At 40.0% G+C, this 15,982-nt stretch overlaps 1 protein-coding gene and 1 long non-coding RNA gene across 7 annotated transcripts in view; both read left to right on the top strand.

Moving 5' to 3' along the window:
- Positions 1–15,982, top strand: part of LOC146711509 (BAR/IMD domain-containing adapter protein 2-like) — a 56,691-nt gene that overhangs the window by 13,008 nt on the left and 27,701 nt on the right. For all 6 annotated transcript variants that reach the window (XR_014920173.1, XM_085454356.1, XM_085454355.1 and 3 more), the window contains exons 2-3: positions 2,306–2,381; positions 6,051–6,137. Coding sequence is in view for 5 of the 6 variants with exons in the window: in XM_085454356.1 (XP_085310482.1) it covers positions 2,306–2,381; positions 6,051–6,137 (163 nt within the window). In the remaining variant the exon portion in view is untranslated. The remainder of the gene's footprint in view (positions 1–2,305; positions 2,382–6,050; positions 6,138–15,982) is intronic.
- LOC146711510 (uncharacterized) lies at positions 12,515–15,043 on the top strand. The gene is made up of 2 exons (XR_014920172.1): positions 12,515–14,120; positions 14,645–15,043. It is a non-coding gene; the product is annotated as an uncharacterized LOC146711510 (long non-coding RNA).

The following is a 15,982-nucleotide window of genomic DNA, read 5'->3' as shown; positions in this document are numbered from 1 at the left end:
TGCTCCCAAAGTGCTGTCTAATACACACAAAGTTTGCAGACTATCAAGGATCAAAACCTCTACCAATCTACAACTAATTACAAAACTCTAAGCATATATAAGTAAATATTTCTAAGCATAAATGACAATCAACAATACAAATCTAACAGGGGGTTGGCCCCTTTGGAGGTGTTTGCTTTTTAAAGCACTCAAGACTCTCATGACATGGATGATTGCAAACCTACACAGATATTTAACTAACAGTATATATACACAGTAGTGGCCCACAAGTTGTATTTATATCCAGTTTATAATATAACGCAGAAGAAGATGTTTGGGTAATTGAGGAATAGTGTCATCACATGATTTGTCCTGCAAACCAACTTGTGACTTCATTGATTACAGTGGTCTAGCAAGGTCTTTAAAACATGCACAGCACAGCTCTGAAGGCAGTGGTGTGAAATTGCTAGTTAATATAATGAATGAACAACAACCTTTTTATTTTTCTCTTTTCTCTTGACCATTTTGAAAATGTAAATCCTCTACAATAAAGCATCACTTCTTCTTTTGGCTGCTCGCTTTAGGGGTCACCACAGCAGATCATTTGCTTCTATCGCACCCCATCCCTAGCATCCTCTTTTATCACACCAATCCACTGCATGTCGTACTTCATTACATCCATGAACCTCTGTGGTCATTCTCTTTTCCTCTTCAACATCCTTTCTCCATTATATCCACTATCCTCCCTCTGCACATGTCCTATCCATCCCAGCCTTGCCTTTCTAACTTTACAAGCTCCTCAGCCTTTATGGTTTTCCTTTATAGGGCAAAAGTCTATCAGGTATTGGTTATAAGAATATTGTTGACAGACAATAAAAAATGTCTAACCCAATACTTAAAACTATATCCTAGTTTGATACCTTTTAAATTGCATTTGCCTATAGATGTATAGATCTAAACCAGTAAATCAGAGTAAATGAGTCATTGATGGTGACTTGTCTTTTGGCATTTTGACGTTATTACTTATAGTTTGCTCCAGTTTTACAATTTTTTTTTTTTTTTGTAAGCAGAGTCATAAAAAGGTGTAGTAATTTAATTACTTATGATAAAGAAAAATAATAGGCAGTTTATATCTTACTCATTTGGACTTTCACTATAGATGGATTACATACATATATGGTGCTGCTCAACTTTTGGCACAGTTTAAAAAAGCAATAAGGAAAAAAACTGGCTGAAAAATGAAGGAAAAAGCAAAAATGCTGAAGTCTGAGTGAGGATAAGAGGCCCATGATTTTCAGGATGGGCTGATGGGGTTTTAGCTTGACACTAGTGGCACCTTACCATATTATTTTGCCACTGTGTGGATTCAGGCTAGAAGTAGATTATAAAGTGTTCTCCAGCAGTATTGATGGTTGGCGGAGACTGCTGCTGCTGCAGCAGTGTTGTAGTTGTCTCTCTTCCCCCCTGGCTATTCCTGACTATGTGACTAGGGACCGGCTAATTGGAGGAAGCCCTGGAGAAGTGCAGGAGGAAGGACGGGAGGAGAAGGGAGGTGGTGTTGAGAAGTGTCAAGAATCATGCATTCTCAGCATTTTACACTGCACCTTGGAGTGTATTGGGATACAGTATTTCTAGAGCAAAACAGTGTAGCTTACTGATCCAGCCAAAACAAAAGATATGACTTCTGCGACTGGTTATTATAAAAATGAGAAACCCATTAATAAAATGCTTGAATTTCACTGAACCAGTACTGCAGCACACAGTTCTTGGAAAGGCTGTTAGTACAATTAATCACACTGTAAGCTGGATGTTTTGTCAGGCATTCAAAAGGCAGCAACCCTACAAACACGGTCGAGAGCTATAGTTCAGTAACTCCAACCCCTAATAAGATAAAACTTTAAGACGTATTACATTTGAATTTGTTAAGACACCAAACCCCCTTTTGCACTATGCTGTAAACATGTTTATTTCTACTGTGAAGTTGGGCATTTTAACATGGCAGTCTATGGGGACCGACTCGCTTTCGGAGCAAGCCTCCAGTAATCATTTGAGGAACTGCAGCTTTTTGGCACGTCGTCTTTGGCTCCATATTTCAGCCCCAGAGGTTGCCTCTTGGTCTGTACACTGGTATGTGTTCTGTATATAGCTGTTTACTTTATAGAAAACTGCTTTTGTGCACCTGGAGAAGCTTTGCATATAAAGAGAATGTGAGGCAAAAAGTGGAATAGCGAATAAATAAAGCAATATGCAAGTCTTTGCTCTTGACTTACAGTCTAATGATAAGTAAATGCCCAACCTCCCATCTATTTCTTGTTTTCTTTTTCAGACCATTATGGAGCAGTTCAATCCCTGCTTACGGAACTTTGTTGCCATGGGGAAGAACTATGAGAAGGCCCTTGCCAGTAAGTCCTTTCTTTTTTTCTTTCATGCTCCTGTTTCACTGCAGATTTAGGCACTTAGCCAAGAAAACACTCTGTTTCTTTCTCTTTCTTTATCTCACACACACACACACACACACACACACACACACACACACACTCTCTCTCTCTCTCTCTCTCTCTCTCTCTCTCTCTCTCTCTCTCTCTCTCTCTCTCTCTCTCTCTCTCTCTCTCTCTCTCTCTCTCTCTCTCTCTCTCTCTCTCTCTCTCTCTCTCCCTTGCTTTATGTATCTAGCTACATATCCTTTTTTGTGCATTTTAAAAAAACAAAACAAAAAAACCCTACAAAATTTATCCTTATGTTAAATAGGCAGACCTAATCATCTGGTGCAGAGCTTCTGGCGTTGCTTGTACATGGTTATAGAGGTGTAGTCAGAGCAACACAAAAGACCTCTAATCTAATTCAAAAGCGAGGATAGCTCACTGTCAGCAGTCAGATTTACAAAGGAAAACAAGTGTGTGTGTGGCTGTGTGACTATGTGCTTGTGCTTGTGCATTTGTTTGTTGGAATCCCAAACACTTACAGCCATGCCTTTTGAATTTACTTCCTGATTTGAGCTGCTTTTAGAAAATCAGGTCAGGACATTGTACAGAGTTGTCCTTTCTCACATGTAGCACACAGCAGTGTTATCTCACTGCTGGAAACTGTACTGTATTGTATTTAATTTAGGCAAGGTAAGGTAGGATGTGCAGGATGACCACTTGCTGGCTGTGAATTTGCACAACTGTTACTGTGCAGGCATTATTCCCACATCACATGGACTTTGCGGGAGGTAGCAGCTTAAAGACCAGTTCATGTTCAATCTGACTGTGTCCAGCATTTGCATTCTCACATAAATCCTTGTTGGGCGTTGTTTAGAAAAATTTGGCATTGTAGGGCATGTGTGAAAAATTAGTTTTAAAAAGACTGTCATACAATGTGTTCCTCAACCATAACAAGACCTCCCTCTGCCAGTCCAACTCATCCTACCATTAAGGATGTTCTCTTCTCTAACAAGTCTTTTTCTTTCCGTTGATGCACAATAACTAATCCTGTCTTTGGTTTAAGTAGGAAACAGACTGGTAGGCTCTCACAGAGCCATTAAAGACCCACTTTGCAGAATTGGCTAAACCCAAAGGACTAAGCAGCTCTCATTTGAGGGGGCTGGGGATGGGAGCGCACACCATATCCATATGGTGCAATCACTGAAATTATCCCACACCAGAAATGCCAAAAGCCTTCACTGATAGGCCTGCTTGGTCTGGGTATTAGAGTATTACAGGTTTTCCAACACAGCATTTAGTCAGTGAATTTCACAGTGGCTGGTAAGTGTAAAAGCAACAAATGCTGCGACTGACCGAGTCTAACTGCCAAGCCAACAGAGCCTGTAATTTTTTATACAAGTCCCCTGACAATATGATGATTTTGACACACTTACAGAAAATCTTTACTGTCTCGATCAAGATGTGTTATCCCTCCTCAGAGTGAAGGATGAGTGAAGGATCAGTAGCTCTCAAATAAACCCCTCCCCTACCATTTGCCTGCCGTGCAATCAGAGATCCAATAATCCTCTCCGTCTGTCTCTCTGAACCCCTTATCACACATTTCATTAGATAGACCCACCCGTATAGATCCAGCTTATCTAATCAGCCATTCTTCAGTTACAGAGACACTATCACACGTGCTGCTGCAGCAGCATCAGCAAAAAGAAAGTGTCTGTTGCTGGGAGATCTGCAAGAGCTCTCACAACCCCCCCTACCACACATGTGCAAACTCACATGAACTGACACTCACACATTCACACTTTCCACATCAAGGCAGGCAGGAGGCCTGTTTGACATAACGAAGAGGACTCAGCTATGATGCTCTGAAGGCTCTGCTCTTATTTCTCTGGAAGCACAGGCCATCTCCTGCCATTGACTCAGCTGTAATTGGGATTAGCATTAGCATATGTCCCTCAGCCTCGGAGCAGAGCTTCGAGGCTTCCAGCCTAGGAGACTTCCCTTATTGCAGGGCAGCTGCATCTGTCTGCTAGAAATAGCTTGCCCCTGCCAGGACATTGTTGTAAATGTGCCTCTCACCTGGGAGCTGTCTGAAAGGCAAAGGCCCATCTGTCACCTGGACTGCTGTTGAATTCACCTCAAAAAGCACTGGCCATTATTTGCTGGAGATTGTCAGACTGGTGGAGGACTGCATGGTAGTAAGGCAGAAATCACTGGAAGCTGACTCTGCCCTGTGTGACCTCTGTTAGCCTGGTCAGGTGCAGTTGAAATGATAGTGGCTGAGGCGGATATTGATTTGTGCAGCCAGGACGACTCCTTATTTAGCCGCAGAGCAAATACAAGCAGAACGACTGCACATTTGGATTAACTTCACTGATTGTTTTTGTGCATGCATGGAGCAAAAGTCAAACTTTCTGTGTGTGCACGAGTAGCCCCTTATTGGTCACGAGACCTACAGCCATGTGCATTCACTGTATGTCATGTGAGAATTTTAGAAACACTGTATGCTTTATGCTTTGCATTAGTGCTAGCGGGGAGCCTGTGGAATCATTGTCTATACAGGTGTACGAGGCTTGTCAATCAGCAGCCAACACAGTCACTGTGTCACCCTGCTGTGGGGTGTTCAAACATATTGACATAAAAGATTAAATGGAATGGAAGAAGCAAAAGTGCAGTGGCGATTATCAGCATGTGGTTTACAGCATGACATTACTCTTTCCTTTGTGAAACAAGGAGCTATTGATTTCTCTTTTTTTCGTATGTATGTGACCTATTGGCCGTGAATCAAAAAGAGGCCTGAGATAAATATTCCCCTGTGCATTTTATATACATTTATTTATATTTATATATAATAAATGCTTAGCTTTTCTTTACTGTATGATATAGAACAGCGGTCCCCAACCTTTTTTGCGCCATGGACCGGTTTATGCCTGACAATATTTTCACGGACCGGCCTTTAAGGTGTCGTGGATAAATACAACAAAATAAAACTAGTACCGGTACCGAAAAAAAGATTTGTTCATAACACACGTGAAAAGACCCAGGAAAACGATTTAACGATAAAAACGATAACAAAATAACGCTGAAAACCAATTTAAAAACCCTGAAAACCATACATTTCACACCTGAGCCTCAACTCTCGCGGCCCGGTACCAAACGACTCACGGACCGATACTAGTCCGAGGCCCGGGGGTTGGGGACCGCTGATATATAGGGGAGAAAATAAAGCACACTTGCAAACTTGTTTTAAAAAAGGCTTCTGCAGGGTATGGCACAAAAAAGTGACATGGAAAAGCTGTTAAAACATGGACAAAGGAAGTGTTTCCAGGTGTTACAAAATATTGAGTGAGTGGTTTCATAGCAAAATGAATTTATCTGAAGTGACCCAAAAAATGCTCACATACTTTATTCTGACTCATATTTTTCATATGAAACTAGAAACAGAACATAAAAGGAAAAAAAGGAGATTTATTGTTTGAAATACTTCTAAGAGAAACTAGAGATCACTGTATAGAAAGCTGTCACCTGTATTTACACAAAGCTAAACTGTGCATTGTGAGGTTTTTTTCAGAATGGAAAGTGGACTGTTCTGTAACCTTTAAACTAATAACCCCTTTATTTCTTTTTGTACTCACTCCTATTTTCTTCTAGATGTGACATTTGCTGCCAAAGGCTACTTTGATGCTCTGGTCAGAATGGGTGAATTGGCCAGTGAGAGTCAAGGATCCAAAGACTTGGGTAAGTGATGTATATATGATGACCCTACCTTCTTTCTTTCCATCTTATTGGAGGGTTATATTTTTTCCTTCCTTTTTTCTGGTTACATTGGCCTTATAGAGAAGCCGCATTATCTTTCTGTGTATAAAATAATGTGACAGTTGAGTAGCATTTAAGAAGAAAACATGTGGGTTGATAGAGAAGGTGCTTTTTAATTAGTCTTTTTAATCTAGTCATTTCACTCATGGAGGAAATGACTTCTTCACTACACGGGCTTCCTTTTCATAGGGAAATGTTCTAGGAAGGAAAAACAAAACAATGATGAGTGCAGTATCATCAGCAGCACAGTGAGGCTCGGGCTGAACATTGTCATTTTCAACAGCATACATAGTTAGATGTTTTCAACCAAGCTGAAAAGTATAAAGTCTTTTTAGATTTTTGGTAGGAGAGTGCCAGTTTGATACATTTCCTGCATGGCATGCTTTCATTTTGTGGAAAAATGTATGCGTATACTGGACGTGTTGCTCTTTAGATTAAGTGCTTATGTCATGTCAATTAGTTGTCTGGATGTGAGCATTCTGGTTGCAAACATAGAGGTCAATTGGAAAAGCAACACCTGGTGCTCTCGTAGTGAGTAGTTTCCTAGGTGATCAGTGATTTTCTGTGTGTGTGTGTGCGTGTGCGTCTGTGCGTGTGTTTGCTGTCCCCAGCCCAGGGGAAATCAGCTCATGTTTGAAGAGATTCCCTTTTGCACTGATTGTGCACTCGGCTGCTTGATCTGCGCAGAAGTAGCTGTTGATTTGATGGGGCCTTTGTTGCTGTGGAGCTGAGATACAGTTTGGGTTTCCTCCAGCCCAGCCAACAGGGACTGACATGAAAGTGCTTTCAGGATGTTTTATTCAGCAAGCGATCCTCTCGCTCTCTCTATCTCTATATCTCACAGCGTTTGTGTGGATTTCTATTGATTCCAAAGTTCACAGCAGTACTTCCAGAGGTGGGACCAAGTCATTGTTTTGCAAGTCTCAAGTAAGTCTCAAGTCTTTATCCTCAAGTCTCAAGTCAAGTCTCAAGTAATGTCAGGCAAGTCAGAGTCGAGTCTCAAGTCACTGGTGTAGAAGTCCGAGTCAAGTCACAAGTCTGAAACTTTGAATTTCAAGTCCTTTCGAGTCTTTAAAAAAAACAAACGAAAAAATAATGTTGCAGTTATGCTAAATGTAAATATTAGACCATGTAATTTTAAAATCTGTGTTTTTCTCAACACATACAAAATAGTGAACTTAGAAAATATACACAAATTGTGAAATTGCACCTCTTTAAAATGCAGCTCAATTAAACTTAGCTCCAAGAATAATTTTCACCGACAGTTCTGAGATAAGCTGCATGTTATTCTTGGATGCGGTTGTAGGACCAGCTTTAAAATCGCATGACAAAAATATCATACACATTAAAAAAAACTGTATCACCAACGTAGCCTGGAAAACATTTGCTAGTTAGATGAAGTCAGCTATCTCATCTTAGCATATTTATATGCATATTTATAATTATACGGTTCTTGGAGTGAGTGCATACACTCATGAAGTTTAGTAACTTCAGGTCACTGCAACAAGCCCAGGTACAGTTTACCGACGGATGGGTGCAGGACCTTGAAATGCACCGTGTAGAACGAAAGACCATCGTACGTATCATAAGTTTACCAGTCTCACAAATCGTCATCATAAATACACATTCCTTAACCGTTTATTAATATAACCTTTGAGCTCAAGGGTAATTAATTAGTAGTGGAAATAATTTCTGGTAGCATCACAGAAATGTAGCAGTGACAACAATATTGTATGCTGTAATCGTACTGGGCAATTAGTGATACAAAAAACCTGTTTTATCCTGTGAATAAAAGTATGTGTTTTTGTCAGTGTACCATAATAACAGAAGCGAAACGCAATATTGTGTCAGGATAATTTACTATTTATGCACAATAAACAAAGGAGCATAGCGCGACAATTTCTGTTCAGCGCCAGACTTGCTTGTAACCTATATCACCAATTATGTTATGAAAATGATGTATTAACTACTAAAAAACACTGACCTTCGTGTAAATGCTTGGAGCAGACTAACCTGTGAGCTGGAGTGTTCTAGGACGTTATATTTGATCTTTGAATGGCTGCAATCCAGTCGCCTCTTTGTTACTTTGGAAACATGGCTCGAACAATTTCTCTTCAACGACGTAATCCGATAACAACCGATCTCTCTACCCGTCGGCTTCCCGTGGCTGTCATGTGACCGGCTATTGCAGTTAATAATACAACAGCTTCTTGACATTTTTGTGTTTCTTTTTATCGCTGTGTGACTGATTTTAATTGAAAGCCTGCGTGCGCTAGTACCGCTTGCCACGAGTTCCCAGAATCCTTTGCGGTTCTACCCGTGAATGACGTCACATTTTCAATCTCTATATAATATGCATGTTAAATTTTATATTTGGGGTGAAATATCAAGTCTTTTCAAGTAAACCGGTTCAAGTCCAATTCAAGTCCCAAGTCATTGGTGTAAAAGTCCAAGTCAAGTCACAAGTCTTAGAACATTTTTTCAAGTCAAGTCTAAAGTCATAAAATTAATGACTCGAGTCTGACTCGAGTCCAAGTCATGTGACTCGAGTCCACACCTCTGAGTACTTCCATGCTGAACCCGGCCTTGCTTACAGTAGCTGGCTCTTTGTGACCAGACAACCTCGGTTGAAGTTGTCACAAAGACAGAAGAATATATGTAGTCTAACTGACAGCTGGTCTAATCTCCTCTTGCACCACCAACCACTTGGACTGTAACAGCACTGAATTCTACCTTATTCTTAAAAATACACATTATTGAATGTGCTTGAAGTTTCTGTGTGTGCTGGGATTTGATTTAAATCCTATTCATAACGGAAATAAAGCTGCCAGATTTGGAAATTGTACATAGACCATTGTGTGTAGGATATTTCCGTGTGTATGAGACAACTGAAAACCTATGCCTCAAGGAGGATTTGGAAAAGAACTTGATATTTAAACGACTAAACCTTTCTGTCTTAATATCTGCCCATTCTTGTCTGCCCATCTAGACACAGCAAAGACTGAGATTCTCACTCATTAAGTTTGGAAAAAAAAAGAAAGAAAAAGATTGTGATGTAATTAAATATAATGCATCCTGTTGTTTGTTGTCTGTTTCTTATATCATGTGTGCGTTACACCCAGCGGTTCTCTACGTGCTTCTGTGTTTTCCACAGGAAGAATTAGTGTTTTGTTTTCCAACCGGTTGCTTGCAACATTTTAGAGTCCCCACCCTGAGGTCACGTCCAATATAATGACCTGAAGTTCAACTGTATGTACAGGGTTAGGCCCCAGAGCTGTGGGTTTCCTGTTTGGCTGGTGGTAGAACACTAAAATATCCACAGACCGGGAGCATCTCAATTACCCATATAAACCACAGCCTCTGTGTGCTAAAATTGAGAGCACACAAAATTTCTGCTTCCAGTATGGAAGTATAGAAGCAGACAAAAGTGTAAAATCAGGCTTGTAAGAAATGCAGTTGATGTGAGTGCTTTAATGGATTCTACCTTAGCAAGCTAGAATCCATTAAAACGGATTGATTTGTTCTGTGGACTAGCTGTGTTTGAGCTGACTGGCTCAATGTCCTTTAAAGGTAATCTGCATCTTTTTCCCCCCGTTTTCTTTTTGTTTGCGCATGTTCACACATGCACGTATGAGTTTGAGCTCTTGTTGCACCTCTTTAAAGCCTGTTAAAAGCTCAGTTAGAGATGGGCGCAAACGGTCCCGCCTACACACCTAAGAGTCTGCAGATGCTAACCATCTCCTTCCTCTCTCCTGGCTTTTTATTTTTTCCTGTCATCTTTGACCCCCTCACACACACTTGCACAGTGAGGGATGAAATTACTTTGTGAAAATGATTGCCTCTGTTGCCTGTTTTCATTATCAAATCAACACACAGTGTAGCCTAGCTTGATTCTTTACAACACCTTGACAACAAAGCGTGTTCCCACAGGAATCCACCCTGGTGTGCGCTGTACTCCATGTGCATTCATGCCTTTTATACTTTACATCGTTTTGTGTGTTTGTACATAAACCATGTGCCATTTCTATGTGTTTATATAGTATGAGAGCTCTTTTAATCCACTTGTGTAGATCTCTGCCTAGAGTCTCTCTCTCACCAGCCCCACTACTCCCACATACTCCCTCCCACATATCCTCCTCTGGTTGGGCTAATCATCGCCTGTCACTTTGCCACCCACACACATGCATGAACATGCACACTAACACACACACACACACCTGCTCTCCCTCCCTCATTTCTTTTTCTTTTCTTTCGTTCGCTGTGTCTGCCATCCTACTCTTACTTTATCTCTCTCTCTTCATGTAGGTCTGGAGGGAGTGAGCAATTATAACCTCAGTGAGGCTTGTGGGGCTCTCCAACCCTTTTAGGGAAATGTGGTGTTTGTGGGGCTGGAGGTATTTACAACAGTACCAACCAACCAGCCCTTCTTCATTGTGTTTATATCCATTTGAAGCTAGAGGCATGTTATTTACGACTACGCCTGTAGCTAAGGCAGTTTACAGGTTTAAACTCCTCCGGAAATTTCAAGCATTTTGATTCGTCACTGTAACAAGCCCTCTTTTAAATTTCTCAAGGCTGGTTGGTTAGATTTCTGCCAGTCAGTTAAGTTTCCCTATTTTTCCAGAAAAAGTCTTGCTTCAAAGTCTGGTGTGTTGGCTATTCTTGCTCTACTCAGTTGATTTCAGAGTTCAAATGAATATGACCTAAATAGAATTAAGAGTCTACACATAACTTTGCATGTCTGAAATATTGCCTGAATCATGGTAGATTGAATCGGTTGTCTTGTCTGCATTTTCTTGCTGCATAACATGGGCTATGTGTATTGCAAATAGACTAGTGCTTTTCTACTCGAGCGCTCAAAGCACATTGCACAACAACCCATTCACCAGTTCACACACACATTCGAACATGCACTTTTCTCTATGCCTAAGTGCTTTACGTCTAGCATTTACATGCATTCTTACTCTGCTGAACGCATCAGGAGCAACTCAGGTTCAGTATCAGACGAGAGCAGTCAGAGACTTAGCCATCAACCTTCTGATTAGTAGATGACCTGCTCTATCTCCTGATGCACAATTGAAAACACTGATTTATTGCGGCTGTCCATGCCAGTAGCTTTCAAGATGTATACTTGGTGGTTTCCCTCTAACCAGTGAAAGTCAGCACATTAGTTTGTGCACTTGAGTATCATGGATCTGCATGACTGACTTTTCACTGAAGGTATGCTGGAATGTTTTGGCCTCTTTAAGACTCAGTATGGTCAGTCTGTTCTTCTTTAAAACTTGCCTGTGCTTGGCTGGGTGTGTTCCATTATGCTGTCCTAAATGTCAGCATTTCAGTGAGAGCTTTTTCTAAAAACCTGTGCAAGCACAGAAATTTCGTAGATATCATATTGTTTTTATATTTGCTGTGACTTTCATTTACCCTGTCTCTGGCTAACAATAAAACAAACTCCCCTTTGGCCATTTGATTTATTCTTCTGTTTTCAACAACCCGGGCAAGAATGTGAAATGCATACACTTTAGACTCCCCAGCCAGAGGAAATCAAATATATTTCATCCCCTCTTATCAGCTTCTCTAGCTTTGCTAATAGCTAAATTTTAATAACATCTTGCATGATTCAGCACAAAGACATGTCTTTCGGGAAATAACATGCATTAGGAAAAAAAAAGGGAGGCAAATATTAAAAGCACACACTCGCACACAAAAACTCATATTCCTCCCAGTAATTATTGTAGAAAAAAGTGGTACACTCTGGGAAAATGAGGCTGCAAACTGATGTAGCATAACTGTCTTTTTTAGGTTAATGGACCTGGGACACAGGCATTAAATATCTGCCTGTAATTGTATGCTGTCTAAAAGACTACAGTAAATGACATGGTTGTTGCTGAGAGTAAATACTGGGACATGAGGAGTTAACTTTGACACGCTGTATTTGAATACACATACTTTATACATGCATGTCTCTTTAACGGTCTGTCTGTCTCGCTTGCTCTCTCTGTCTGTCTTTAGTGTGGCCTACCTCTCTCCTCCTCCAGCACCTGTCCCTGTTTAAATGAGAGCAGAGGAGCTCTTTTCTTAGCTCTGTGCCACCATCCCAGGGGTCTCTGCCTTATCCTGCTCTATTTCTGAGATACGCATTGCATGCTGGGAAGCTAGTGGCCCCTACAGTCTCCATCTACACACATTCACAATGCCCTTCATTTGTTCATGGCAGGAAACGGCATAGTACTGGACAATTTTACTCAAGGCTCAGTGTAAAGGTTACTGTTAAAGTAATCCTACGCAAAATCGAGGTTGTGTAGATCTGTCACTTTAATAAAAGGTCACTAAGGTAGACAATGCAGAGATGTATAATCAATATAAACTACACAGCAGCTGTCCACAAAAATGCATATTAGCACATATACTCACACGTATACACACTATGTTGCTAGGCAACTTGGTGGTTCTTGATAGTCTCATCTGAACGATTAGTTACAGCAATCAATATGTTTGTTGTGCTCAAATGTAGGCTCAGCCATCTGCAAATCTACCTATTTATTCTACCAAATACAGATAGTCCATGGAAAGTGTACCTTAGTGCCCTCTTAAAGAGATGGTGCACACTTTGTTGAGGGTAGATATTCCTAAGTGAGTAAAGAGGTAAAAGCTGATAGAGCCACCTTGAGCCTTTTAATATTCAGCATATCATATAGCTTAGCCCAATTGGATGCTAAGATGAAGTAATTCTAATCTTAAACGTCACCAGCATAGTGACCTAATGCTGTTGGGTTGTTGTGCTTTCCAATATTCGCAAGCTGCTAACCCTGATCTCTGCTGGAAGTGGGAAACATACAGGTGCTGTATACCAGAGGTGGGACCAAGTCATTGTTTTGCAAGTCTCAAGTAAGTCTCAAGTCTTTATCCTCAAGTCTCAAGTCAAGTCTCAAGTAATGTCAGGCAAGTCAGAGTCGAGTCTCAAGTCACTGGTGTAAAAGTCCGAGTCAAGTCACAAGTCTGAAACTTTGAATTTCAAGTCCTTTCGAGTCTTTAAAAAAACAAACGAAAAAATAATGTTGCAGTTATGCTAAATGTAAATATTAGACCATGTAATTTTTAAATCTGTGTTTTTCTCAACACATGACAAAATAGTGAACTTAGAAAATATACACAAATTGTGAAATTGCACCTCTTTAAAATGCAGCTCAATTAAACCTAGCTCCAAGAATAATTTTCACCGACAGTTCTGTGATAAGCTGCATGTTATTCTTGGATGTGGTTGTAGGACCAGCTTTAAAATCGCATGACAAAAATATCATACACATTAAAAAAAACTGTATCACCAACGTAACCTGGACAACATTTGCTAGTTAGATGAAGTCAGCTATCTCATCGTAGCATATTTATATGCATATTTATAATCATACGGTTCTTGGAGTGAGCGCATACACTCATGAAGTTTAGTAACTTCAGGTCACTGCAACAAGACCAGGTACAGTTTACCGCCGGATGGGTGCAGGACCTTGAAATGCACCGTGTAGAACGAAAGACCATCGTACGTATCATAAGTTTACCAGTCTCACAAATCGTCTTCATAAATACACATTCCTTAACCGTTTATTAATATAACCTTTGAGCTCAACGGTAATTAATTAGTAGTGGAAATAATTTCTGGTAGTGTAACCCCTATAGACATGGTTACTAGTATTTTCTTGTTTTTACCTGGTATTATTATTTCCGACACCCCTTGAACACACTTTGATTTTCTGTAGTTCAGTGAATGCAACAAAAGCACGTTGCTGCATTAAGCTAGGCAAAACGGAGCAAGACACCGAGAGCAAATAACAAGCTACACAAGGCCTTTATGTGTTTTACTCTCGACCAAAACCAGGCAGAGCGTGTATTTGTTTCTTGGGAATTCCGGTGAGTTACTAGAGATGATAAGTTAGCAGGAAAACTTATGCTAATTGTACATGTGGTAAACACTGCAACAGTGCGAATTCCGTATTGTCTAAAAAAAGCTAAAACCAGTCGGAGTACTTGAATCGTGTGTGAAATGGAATGTTGTATTTTATTTTATTGTCTATTTGATTGGGCATCTTCACAAATGTGCAAAACTAATGCAGGATGCACTTCTCTTTTAGCCATAAATGTTGTCCAGTGCCTTTTCTGCACTTTGTAATTTCAGTTATAGGTTAATACATGTAAATAAGTTATTTAAAACTAGTTACGTTACAAACATTTCATGATGTGATTACATATGCCTTAAAAAGGGGTATATAAATACAATTGATTGTAATGCTGTAAAGCAATACAAATGGAATTCATAGAGACAGAACAATGTTAAAACAACAGTGTACTTGATTTTGAAAACTTTATGAGATCTCATTTTATTTAGAAAAACTGTTAAGAACTATTTTGTTTATTGCTCTGTACTGTATGTGCAGACTGGTTTTTTGTGATCCTGGATCTGAAGTGGTTCTGGATATGGATGGCGAGCCAGACCCTGTGAAAACTCTTGGCGAATCCAAAAGCAGTGTGGCCAGCTGTTCTGGATGCAGGAGTAGAGCTACAGTCTGAATTACTTCGAATCGCAGGATTTCAGATAAGCAAGAGCAAAAACTGCTTACTTCATACGGATTGTTTCTCTGGGAAACTATTGAACTCCCAATATCCTGCTCATCAGGAGTCAGGTCTAAAGAGACTACTTATTTTATTTTATTTTGTTGTTATTTTCAAAAGAGCGCTCTTCTCTGTTGATCTTCTGTTAATTTTCTATGCTGTTTACATTGGATTATTGCACCACTGTAACATTGTAATAAATCTGCCGGCTGTTCAACACTCAATTCTCTCAAATTTATTTTACTCCTCTCGAATCTAGTCTATAAGTTTAACCCTACTATACTAAGCAGGTGTTACAGTAGCATCACAGAAATGTAGCAGTGACAACAATATTGTATGCTGTAATCGTACTGGGCAATTAGTGATACAAAAAACCTGTTTTATCCTGTGAATAAAAGTATATATTTTTGTCAATGTACCATAATAACAGAAGCGAAACGCAATATTGTGTCAGGACAATTCACTATGCACAATAAATAAAGGAGCATAGCGCGACAATTTCTGTTCAGCGCCAGACTTGCTTGTAACCTATATCACCAATTATGTTATGAAAATGACGTATTAACTACTAAAAAACACTGACCTTCGTGTAAATGCTTGGAGCAGACTAACATGTGAGCTGGAGTGTTCTGGGACGTTATATTTGATCTTTGAATGGCTGCAATCCAGGCCATCCGTCGCGTCTTTGTTACTTCGGAAACATGAACAATTTCTCCTCAATGACGTAATCCGATAACAACCGATCTCTTTACCCGTCGGCTTCCCGTGGCTGTCATGCGACCGGCTATTGCAGTTAATAATACAACAGCTTCTTGACATTTTTGTGTTTCTTTTTATCGCTGTATAACTGATTTTAATTGAAAGCCTGCGTGCGCTAGTACCGCTTGCCACGAGTTCCCAGAATCCTTTGCGGTTCTACCCGTGAATGACGTCACATTTTCAATCTCTATATAATATGCATGCTAAATTTTATATTTGGGGTAAAATATCAAGTCTTTTCAAGTAAACCGGTTCAAGTCCAATTCAAGTCCCAAGTCATTGGTGTAAAAGTCCAAGTCAAGTCACAAGTCTTAGAACATTTTTTCAAGTCAAGTCTAAAGTCATAAAATTAATGACTCGAGTCTGACTCGAGTCCAAGTCATGTGACTCGAGTCCACACCTCT

The sequence above is a fragment of the Copadichromis virginalis genome, linkage group LG4 (assembly GCF_057382275.1).
Source record: "Copadichromis virginalis isolate Kocher_CV1m ecotype Utaka linkage group LG4, C_Virginalis_male_GT1.1, whole genome shotgun sequence".
Lineage (NCBI taxonomy): Eukaryota > Metazoa > Chordata > Actinopteri > Cichliformes > Cichlidae > Copadichromis > Copadichromis virginalis.
Note: the sequence above shows the minus strand (reverse complement) of the source record. Positions and strands in the feature narration are given on the sequence as shown.